This window comes from Tasmannia lanceolata, unplaced genomic scaffold (genome assembly GCF_043159265.1).
Source record: "Tasmannia lanceolata isolate RefF3 unplaced genomic scaffold, GAP_Taslan_0.1 ptg000007l, whole genome shotgun sequence".
NCBI classification, from domain to species: domain Eukaryota; kingdom Viridiplantae; phylum Streptophyta; class Magnoliopsida; order Canellales; family Winteraceae; genus Tasmannia; species Tasmannia lanceolata.
This window is the reverse complement of record NW_027518684.1, coordinates 8,742,749-8,754,069: the sequence shown is the minus strand read 5'-3', so window position 1 is coordinate 8,754,069 and position 11,321 is coordinate 8,742,749. Positions and strand designations below refer to the sequence as shown.

At 38.2% G+C, this 11,321-nt stretch overlaps 1 protein-coding gene across 1 annotated transcript; it reads left to right on the top strand.

Moving 5' to 3' along the window:
• Window positions 1-438: 438 nt before the first annotated feature.
• On the top strand, window positions 439-10,092 carry LOC143881300 (putative peroxygenase 5). Its single transcript, XM_077384282.1, has 9 exons — window positions 439-688; window positions 2,783-2,841; window positions 2,931-2,993; window positions 3,125-3,220; window positions 4,060-4,171; window positions 4,289-4,377; window positions 7,664-7,758; window positions 9,051-9,176; window positions 9,797-10,092. The coding sequence occupies exons 1-9, from the start codon at window positions 439-441 to the stop codon at window positions 9,945-9,947; spliced, it is 1,041 nt and encodes a 346-aa protein (XP_077240397.1). The 3' UTR covers window positions 9,948-10,092.
• The last annotated feature ends 1,229 nt before the right edge of the window (window positions 10,093-11,321 follow it).

Sequence of the window (11,321 nt, the reverse complement as noted above, 5' to 3'; positions counted from 1 at the left end):
ATTTTCTCCAAATAAATCTCCTAAGTTTTAGGCTTTTAGATATTTTATTTGAGTTATTTAAAATTGTAGTTGTTACCATGGCTGATATTATTTGTCCTGATTTTCCTCATTGTTCCTTATCTTTTGGATTGTTCCTTATCTTTTGGGTTATGCTATTATCCATGTAACTGCAAAACGTGTGTTGTAGTTGCTCTATTTAAAGGGCATGTTTATCATTAATAAAGAGGAGAAGAGAATTTACAGTAAAATGGAAACTATGTTTCTAGGAGAGTAATGGCTCCTCTCAAACCGAGCCATTAGGAGGTTCTGGTTGCCTCGAATCAACCATCATCTTTCTTATTCTTCCTTTTTTATCTTTTTATCTTTTTATTTTGTTTATTCGTGTTACGGCCCGATCAGGCACGTAACAAGTGGTATCAGAGCAGTCGGTCCTGCGCCATGGCTTCATTCCGTGAGATTTTAAATTTCGTGAATGAAGATTTGCAGAAGGTTAAAGCGTCTTTTTCGAAAAGGATAGAAGCGCAACGGCGATTTGAAGAAGGTTTGGACAAAATCAGCGAGCTAATCGAGGAAATACGCAAAGATGAAGAAAAGAAGAATCTTGAAAATATTGATGTTCAGGTCGAGAAAAGTGCAAGAATTGATGGCGACAAGGCTGGGTTAGTTGAAGAAATTACCGAAGAGCATAGTTATTTTATTCAACTATCCGATCATTTTGTCGTTTCGATACGACCCCAAGAAAGATTGTATTTCTTTTCAACATCGATCGCATCAGATTTTGAAGACGGAGTTTGAATAATCGCTATCACTTATTTTGAAGGATATCAAAGGCTAATATCAACTACGGCCAATAGGATTTGGGACCCCGGTGGATTGAAGTATTTTCTCTAGTGAGGAATTCAACAACCTTGTGGACAAGGTTGTTTCAAGGGGGAAGGAATGATGCGTGCCAAATCCTGAAAACCGTCTCCAAATAAATCTCCTAAGTTTTAGGCTTTTAGATATTTTATTTTAGTTATTTAAAATTGTAGTTGTTACGAGGAATCATGGCTGATATTGCTTGTCCTGATTTTTCTCATTGTTCCTTATCTTTTGGGTTATGCTGTTATCCATGTAACTGCAAAATGTGTGCTCTAGTTGCTCTATTTAAAGGGCATGTTTATCATGGAGAAGAGAATTTACAGTAAAATGGAAGCTATGTTTCTAGGAGAGTAATGGCTCCTCTCGAACAAAGCCGTTAGGAGGTCCCGGTTGCCTCGAATCAACCATCCTCTTTCCTATTCTTCCATTTTATTTTGTTTATTCGTGTTATGGCCGATCAGGCACGTAACAAGCTCTTACAAAAACCTTGCGCGTAAGGTGCATTAATTCGATTCGAAGTTTTTGCCTACAATTCCATGAATTTATCATGTTCTTATGCTTTGGAGGCCGGTTGGATACAATGATTTTAGAATCCTGGATTGTAAAATCAGGATTTTGTAAGCTAAAACATGTTGCGGCAAGATCCCGCCGCTAGAAATCCGGTTATAGGAGACTACTCGAACCAATCAATACCAAATAGCCACGGGCAACCCACAGAATTAGCCTAAACGAGTATGTGCACAAATCAAGAGTGTAGTGAAATAAATGAAGAAAACAAGAGAGCAAAAGACACACGAGATTTATGTGGTTTGGCACTTTGGCCGACTCCACGGACAATCTAGCAAGTAAAGTTTCACTATCAACAATGGGAAATTATAAACAAGGGTTAAAACCCTTACCTCTCCAACAATAGTGAAAACCCCACCAACACCCTCTTCTTGGAACCCAAGCAAATAAACAACTCCCTCTTTACAATGTTTTCACAACCCCAAAAACATTATAAAAGGAACCCAACAACCTTGGATCGAGTTCTTGCAAGAGTAGAAGAAGAAGAAGAAACCCTTGGAAAGAGAAAACCCTTTTCTTGTAGAGAAAAGCCCCACATCCACTTCTTTAGAATAATTCCCAACTAAAGATAAACCCCTCTTTAGTGGGCTTATAAACCACATTCCAAGAATGCCCTCACTTAAAGAAGATTTTACCAAGTGATTTTATATCACTAATCCAACAAAACATGGATTTTGCAACCTAAAACCTTGATCATACATTTTTAGGATTGTAAAATCCAGGTTTTAGCTTACTAAATCCAGGATTATAAAATCCATGTATCTAAACTGCTTCTTTTATAGGGCTGTTTGGGTATGCAGATTTTACAATCCGGGATTTCTTCAAAATTGTGGCTAAGAGACAAGAGAAGAAGTGAACCAGCCGTCGTTTTTGACTCGTTTTTTACTTCCCGACCTTCTTTTCGTTAGTAAGAGAGTAGCAGATCCTCCCATATTTCTAGGTTTTAAAAATCTCAGGATGCAGGAGAGATTTTTAAAACCTGATTTTCTCACTTAAATTCCGAGAAACGTTGTCAGGACAACATGCAGCAGCTTGATCATGAACCCTCCTTTGCACTGCTTTCAAACTAAAAACCTGGATTCTAAAATCCTTGTATCCAAACGGCGCCTTAGTGTCTGTTATGTTAATTTGTTTTAGGTTAATTATTGGAATGATCAATTACTTTGGCGAAATGTTTCGTCTAGAGCTGATTAATTTAGAATTCATACATTTTTTTTAGTAAGGACGATATGAATTTGCTTACGAGGGCTTTGCTAATAGAATTGTTGTGTTCTTCCTGTTCTTTTAACCTAGATTTTTATCGGATTGTGTTGTTGAAAACTATTTTTGTTTTGAAACATTAATTATCATCCAGCTATGAACAAGAGTCCTGGGGCAGAAGCAAAGTTTAAAGAGATTAGTGCTGCATATGAGGTGCTCATCTCCTTGTTCCATTTGTATACATTAGGCCGTCTTGTGTTTTTTCTTGGTTTTGTTTAATGAAATATTCTTCTTGGGAGTAGCTATATGGCAGTGATACTATTTGGTTCTCTTGTATAGTCACATTTGAGGGTGTATTCTATATGGTATTGATGTTGGTACAGATAGTGCTTTCATTGGATTATAAGATGATTCGCGGTTGCATTTCTGTTAGATGTTATTGCGACTTTTGCATTTGAATTTTCGTTTGTGTCATGGAAATTACACTTTTATGTAGGTTCTATCGGATGATGAGAAAATATCTTTATATGATTGCTTTGGTGAGGCAGGTTTACGTGGAGAGTTTGGAGGATCAGGTGTTGGTCCGCAAGAGGTAAGAACGGAATTCTCATGTAGTGCCCTCAATAACAGCTAACAAAGCAGAAGTTTTTATTAATCTTAGAACATGCTTAATCTACCAAGATGAGTGTTCAATTATCATGAAGAGACCCCTATGCAAGTTAGCACCCATTTGAAAAAATAAGTAAAGAAAATGAACAGTAGAAACTTGAGAAAGCTGATGTCTATAGAGAATAGTAGTAGAATTGATGCAGACAAAGAATTTTGAAGGTGGAGTTCAAAAGACCGCACCCCGCTATTTTTTATGATGGAAGTCTGAAGTTTGTGCTTGCTGGTAGTTTGTTGGTCTCTGATTTTTCAATTTAATCTCACATTTTGCTTTTTTTTTATTTTTAAACACCCTGTTTTTCCTTTTTTCGATTTTCGAATGTTAAAACTTATAAGTTATAACCGACCCAATATACACCATAATAACATGCACATATTGCTTGGACAGGTCTGATATTTATGGCATTCCTAGGATAATTTAACCCTTAAAAATGGTGTTTAAGCAATTAACCATGATTGTTCTTATTTCCGGAACGGAGCCTGTGTTTTACAAATGTTTTCCTCTTCTTACTTCTAAGCAAGTGTGACGTAGCGAAGAACCAGGTTCGATTTCCCTTATCCTGCTTGCAATCTCTCCTTTTTGTGCTCCAAAGCCATATCTCTCTCTCTCTCTCTCTCTCTCTCTCTCTCTCTCTCTCTCTCTCTCTCTCTCTCTCTCTCTCTGCTATCCATGACTTCTCGGAGCGAAGGTATGCCTGTGACATTCAAAGCTCTCTCTGCTTGTTTATTGAATTTATGCAATTGACATTTTTCTCCTCTAAAGAGGGTGAGGTTTTAGGAGAATCGAATGGCGGGGATTTGAACGTTCTGCAAAAGCATGTTGCCTTCTTTGACAGGAACAAAGACGGGATCGTTTATCCATGGGAGACATTGCAAGGTTTTTTTTTTTTCCTTCATTTATATTGCCTTTTTTAATTTTTTTTCTCCTTAACTGTCTCTTTGTTTTCTGTTTTTTTTAAAGAAAAAAAAAATCATTTTATTCCCTATTGTTTAGGGTTTCGTGCGATCCGGTGTGGCATGGCCTTGTCCACCATCAGTGCTTTCTTTATTAATTTGGCTCTCAGTCCTCGCACCCTTCCCCCGGCAAGTCTCTCTCTCTCTCTCTCTCTCTCTCTCTCTCTCTCTCTCTCTCTCTCTCTCTCTCTCTCATAATCATAACCATACATTACATTAATAATCGGATGATCTGGATCGTTCGTAGGGTGAGCCTACCGTGAATGGGCTGGAATACACCTATGGGATAATCCTGACCGTCCATCTATTAGCCTTTAAATGGATTATATAAGCAATCGTTATCAATGGACACAAATCTATCCTAAAACACTCGTTAGAAAAGAAAGGGTGTAATGATATCCGCACTTCCTTACTTTGTCAACGGCACTCCTCTCTTATTGCCTGTTGTCTATAGCTGTATTAGAAAAATAGCTAACTGTACTTTTCGTTTATAAAATGTTACTGTACTTGTCTCTAACAACCAATGATTCTAGTATGGTTCTTCAGTCTTTGCAAGTCACATCATGGAGAAGGGGCCGCATTATTGTCTATCTACTTTCAAGTGGTCTTCGGATTCTTTCATTCGTCAAACAATCCCCTTTCAAAATTGAAGATTGCTAGTAACATTTGCATTGATGTTTTTGTGGCTTCTATCAAATTTGTTTTCAAATAGACCCTCCTTGATCTTGTTGTAAATCTTGTCAATCTCTACAAAGCCCTCAAATCTTGGAATTACTAGGTCGTGGTGAGTGTCCTCATAAAACTTTTTTTTTTCGCAGGTAAGCTGGGTTTCGTGGGGACCCCTACCAATCTATTAAATGAATAAAAAAAGATGATACATTTTAAGTATGAAAGCTAACATCCCTACCTTGAGACACACTAGATAGGAAAAAAAACAAAGACACAAATAATCCAAAAATACTAGAGACCTATGAGCAAATTGATGGTGAAGAAACAAATTACAAGCTCATAGAGGTCAACTTCCTGCTATCCTTCATGAACTTGATGCCCCTAATGTTTCGAGAGGTCTATCAACTTCTGACATAACTTTCTGATTCTCTGGCTCTTCCACATCTTCTGGTGGTTTGTTCTAAATGATGTGTCCTCTGTTAATGGTGGTTTGTTCTCAATGGGAGGCGGGCTATCATCTTTTGACCTAGCTCCTATTTCTATTGTTCTTTGTCATCTTCTGATGGTTTATTCTAAGAGGGTTGAGAAGGTAGGATGTCCACGAGTAGATGACGGTAGGGAAATGAGGGGTGGATGGTTTCCCTTTCTCCTCTGCTCCTTTTTACCATGATCCCTCATCCAAGTCGGTGGAATTTGCCGGGGAGTCTTTTCCGAATGAGCTAATGCATTCTCTTCCAAATTTTAGCCTTTTTCATCGTTAAGGGTTGGTTCTTCCTCAAATTTCTCTACCGCCAGGAACTATTGCTCTGGTGATTTCCTTGGTGATGGGTTACTTCCTTAGAAAACTTCATGAAATTAGAACTAAACTCAACCGATTAGAAAACTTTATTGAAATAAAAAACGTTATTTAGTCTCCTCAGTGGAATATATTGTGATGGTCGAAACAATCATGGACGCTGGCATGACAGTGATGGTAGCAACAATAATGGACTCTATATATTGTGATGGTTGAAACAATCATGGACTCTGGCATGACAGTGACGGTCGCAACAGTAATGGACTCTGGCATGAAATTAGGACTAAACCAATTAGAAAAAGTTATTGAAATAGAAAACATTCTTTAGTGGAAGATATTATGATGGTCTCAAAAGTCATGGACTTTGGCATGACAGTGACAATAACAACAATGGCAGATGCACTTAGAGTACCAGACTTTCTTTTAGCAGTTGCAGTAGGTCAGCGGTTTTTTTCTTGCCAAATAAGTACATATAAAACTTGGTGCGCCATAAACATGGGTAGCACAAGGACAAAGTGTTGGACAATGGATCTGACCTGTTGCTTGGATGTGCCATGTTGCTTGGAGTAGAGAGGATGGACAACACCTATCTCTAATGCCTAATATAAAATGTGACCACCAACAACATTATTCTTAAAGCCCTAACCACAATAGTAACCTCCACCACCCATCTCTCTCCTATTTTGCCCTTTCTAGTCTAGCAATTGAAGCTTTCAGCTTGCCCAAGTATTGAGAAGTGCGTGAGGAGACTTTGCTAAAATGCCTAGCAGCTAAATAAGCTTGTAGATGATTAATGCATATGCTTTGATATGGTTTTTATGAAGGCAGATGCTTTGATTTGGTTTTGGACAAAAGTAGACGCTTTTGTTTGGTTTTTCATATCCCAAGGAGTGGTATTAGTGTTTTTTCCGATTTATGCTGTTGAAGAAGTGGGTTTTCAGATCTCTTTAGCTGTTGAAGTTGTGGATTTTAGTTTTCTGCCTCGTCCCGAGCTTAACGGATGAGTTTTCCTATCTTGTTTTAGATATTGCATTTCCTGTGTAGCTTTCTGATGTTTAAATTTTTTTTATGAAGTGTGCTGAGGTTTTTTAGCTCTTTAGATCTTGTTCATGCAATGCTCTTTTATTTCTAGCTTCCCATCGCTGTTGAAGATTTGTTTTTTTCTTTGGTGTTTTCCTTCTTTAACTCTGTAGATCTCATTCTTGCAATGCTCTTTCTCTCTCTCAATGAGAATTGAATCTGAATTGGGGGAAAGATTTTTATAAATGATTAAATAACACCAACTCTAACAGCTTATGCTTTTGGACTAATGGTTGTTTTCACACGCCAGACACTAAAATCAGAATTAATAGTTGGTAATGATATCCCTTACATTGGGGTTAGGTCTGTAGCTCAATGGTTGAGGCTTTGTTTCTCAACCTTGAGGTCGCAGGTTCAATCCCGGCTTACCTACCAAAAATATATATTGATTCCTGATTCCTGTATTCCAAACGCACCCAACACATTTTATCCACCCATTAAGATATCCACATGATAATGTTTTACTTGACTTAATAGCCATTGATCTTCAACTATTTATTTTGCATTATCATTGTGGTCGTTGATCTGCATATGTTATAATAACTGCTATCTGCCATCTTCTTATTTGTGAAACAACCAGTTACTCCAAAAGCTTAAGCTGTTAGAGTTGATGTTATTTAATCATTTATACTTCAACACTCCCCCTCATGTGTGACCGCTCTTTCTTTGGGTTGGCTGTACACGTAGATTTTTAGTATGGAGTTGTTGGGTTTTGAATCCAAGAACTGCCATGTGGTGATGTGAAACAATCAATTACTCCAAAAGCTTAAGCTATTAAAGTTGGTGTTATTTAATCATATATGCTTCAACATAAATATAGGGTTTTTTTATAAGAATTGGAATTAGAAAATAATCCTCTTTATGATGCAGGGAAAATGGTTTTCCCCTCTTTTCCCAATCTACATAAACAATATCCACAAAGCCAAACATGGGAGCGACTCTGTAGTCTACGATGTAGAAGGAAGGTAATAACACGCAAGAACTCTATTGGGTCTTCCACCCCTCATCATTCTCATTTAAATTCTCACCCCGAGACCAAACACTCTCTACAAAGATATAAAAAGGATCCTTATGTAACCCACCACCCTTGGTCTAGTTGACCGATTTATTTGCTTCATTCACAGTTCAGCTTGTTGACTTTTTTATGCAAAAGTCTTTTTGTAATTCAATCTTACAAAGGGGTGCTTTTAGTCTTTTACATTGGCTTTACTTTTTGCTTTAAGGCTTCTCACTCAAAGTTAAAGCTTCCCTCCAAAAAGACTAAAGCCATGAGAAAAATTTAGTCCCAAATGGGAAGTGTGAGAGGGTGAGAGTAGCCATATATATACTTTCACTCTCTTAGTCTTGTGAATGAGAAAGAGGTCATGGGAATCCTACGCGCACGGATCACCCACTTGGGTCCGGTGGGCTTTTGGTATTACCACACGCGCGCCGCCCGGCCCGGCCCGGCGCGGCCAGCCGCGCGCATGGGCTCAAAGCCTTTTTATTTTATTTCTTTTCTTTTTCTTTAATCATTATTTAATACTTTTTACCGTTTGAGATTCCTTAAATCATGGTTTTGTGACCGTTTGGGAAACGTCTCTCACGCATTAAAAGAGTGCGACGTTTCATCCCAACGTGTCTATTATTTTTCTATAAAAATGGTTTTACAGAGATACAAATAGATATAGAACGGATTCTTCTTCTGCTATCCTCTCTCTGGTTTCCTTCTGGTTTTCCCAACCTTTCTGATCAAGGCTTTTGGCACATATAAGCAAGTTGTTAGGCATCCGGGCTGCGTGAGTGCACACCCCTGGAGCAAGAGTTGTTGTATCCTGGAGGCATACGCCGTGACGCCCATCTGCACCGTTGATTCGTCATAGTGGGGGCGAGATTTGCCTTAAGGACAGCGAAGATTCTTCGTGCCTCAACTCGATAAGTGATCTAACGATTTGTTCTTCCTTTACAGTTTATTATTGCAGAAAATTGTTACTGTTGAAATCTGCTTTTGAAGTTACCAGATTAATTTCGTATAAGGTATTATCTCATCCTAAATTACAGATTTGCACATCAATTTTTATAACACAGCTTGCTACCCGCCGCCCTTGGTAAAGGTCTTGAGGCTTTTTTAGTTTTCTATGTATCGACCGGAGCGGGGGCCTTTTGAGCACTGTACTAGCAAGCTTTCCTTTCTTATAGTCGTAGAAGAACGAATCCCCGACTTTACTGCAACGTATCTTCAATAATCGTATAATCTCATTTTGTTTGTTTTGACAAGGTTCGTGTCATCAAGATCTGAGGAGATTTTCCACAAGCATGCAGTTACCAACCCTAATCCTCTAACGTGGAGTGAATTGATGGAGATACTGAAGGCAAATCGATTTCCCAAAGGCTACAAAGGATGGTGAGTGTTCTCTTGAGAGAATGCATTTTTTTTTTGTTATGTGCATTTGATTTCATCACAATCGTCAACTTGGGCTCCCTTTGGTTGCTATGAAGCGGGACAGACGTTACCTCCTTTTTTTCATAATTCCACCCCTCTTGTCAAATGTTTTTTTTCATAGAATTTCTTTTGCTTATGGTGTTTTGTTTCATTATTGATGCAAACAATGAAACCATCGAGGGGAGTCTTAAGGTTTGTTTATAGTGTTATTAGTCAATTAAATCTGTGATTAACTTCACTTCAAGTGGCCGTGTTTGGAATGCAGGGATTGTGTTGAAAAGTTAGGAAAAGAATTTTTTTTCCAAAATTTCTTATTTTTCCATCATTTGACCACAAATGAAAAAAGCAAACAGAACCACAAGTTTTATTTAGAGGGATCTTCAATTTATAATGATATCCCTCTAAATAAGCCATAACTATAGCATTTCCCTCTAAATGTGGAGGCAAAAATCTTTCAGAAGAAAAGCTTTTCCACGAGAAACGTTTTTTCCTGCAATCCAAAAAGGGCCCAGGTACAGAGATCTATTTGTTGGAAGCTTTTCTAGGCATGTGTAAGTTGAACTGATGTGTGATTGTTACAGGTTCGCGAGCTGGACGGAATGGAAGATACTTTACGTTTTGTTTAAAGACAAGGAGGGATTGCTGCAAAAGGAGACAGTGAGAGCTGTTTATGACGGGAGCCTCTTCGAAAGAATGGAAAAGGAGAGAGCATTAAGTCGTAAAATAGCTTGAAGATTGATAATAGTTAACCAAACTTCTTGTGGTATCTTACTTCCATTTCAGCTTTGATGTTTTCTATCTCTATGTATAGAATTATAGATATATAGTGATATATTGCTTGAAATGAATAGGGACACACAGTGTTCGTTGAAATGAACTAGTTCGGTCTTGGCATTTTGCCTAACCCCAGCTTACCCATCAAAAAAAAAAAAGAAGTTCGGTTTTGGCTAGATAATCAGAGGGCCACCACACATGAATGATCTCCCCTTTTGGACAGCATATGCTTCAAGACTTCAAGTAGGTGTCATCGCATCCGTTGATCTGACCTGTTATCACAATTATGGCCGATTTTTGCTGAACCCATCTTGAATATGTGATCCTAACCCTTGATCCATCACCTATAGATTTGTGTAGGCCTTTATCACATTGGATGTCTGTTTGGCATGCGACCACGGCTATCTTTGAGGCACACCATTGTTTTGAATTACAGCTCATATACTGTAGTTAAAACGTTATTTATTGGCCTATATGTGTGTGCGTGCGCGCCAAGACTACTCTTTTTAAACTAGAAGGGGGTGGCCCAGGGAAGAAAAGGGGGTGGATATATCATTTCCCCACTATTTGTTGTCAGGAGATTCAACACTCCCCTTCTAATCTAATGAAGGACCTTTTTTTTTTTCTAACCCTTAGACCTTACTTAGTTACCTTAAAAACCATTTGTAAGAGAACAACCATGTAGGCCGCACCATCTCCAAGCTATAACCTCAGTTAAAAAAATGTCTGAATAATGAAAAGTAGTTGAAAAATTCCGGAATTTTTATGCTATGCTCTGCTCTGAACTTTAAAAATCTCAAATAATTCAAATGCTGTTGGATTTTGTAAAGGGGAGTGATAAATCGACCCCCTATGTGTCTTTCTCTCTCTAACCCAGAGGAGAGAGAAAGACACATAGGGGGTTGATTTAAGATATGTGGGGACTTCTTTTTTTCTAACCCCAAGACTTTACAAGGGACCAAACAATTTCTTCTCTTCTAGTTTCCCCCCTTTTTCAAGGCTCTTTCTTTTCCAAAACCCAAACAAACCGTAACAAATTTCTTAAAATCCATAAATCTGCCAGCAGGTGGTAAAAGAAGAGAAAGTTGTTATCTATGTGCGCCGGGGGGGGCTATTTAGGGCATTAGGTAAAATACCAAGAGAGAGAGAGAGAGAGAGGCTATTTAGGGCATTAGGTAAAATACCAAGAGAGATGCTGGTCATAAAATAATGGAAACGTGCTATCTACGGTACCCTTTAACGTTTTATGTTAAAGCAGCATCAAGGGGAGAAATAGCGACAGTAGGGGAGCGAGAATATCAGCACCATTTTTTACTCATCTAACGCTCTATT

Excerpts from the sequence above, each read along its gene's own strand:
- LOC143881300 (XM_077384282.1), top strand. The coding sequence starts at position 439 with ATGGCTTCATTCCGTGAGATTTTAAATTTCGTGAATGAAGATTTGCAG. Across the intron at positions 2,994-3,124 it reads TTGAGGGTGTATTCTATATG|GTTCTATCGGATGATGAGAA; the intron begins GTATTGATGTTG and ends ACTTTTATGTAG. Across the intron at positions 4,172-4,288 it reads TCCATGGGAGACATTGCAAG|GGTTTCGTGCGATCCGGTGT; the intron begins GTTTTTTTTTTT and ends CCTATTGTTTAG.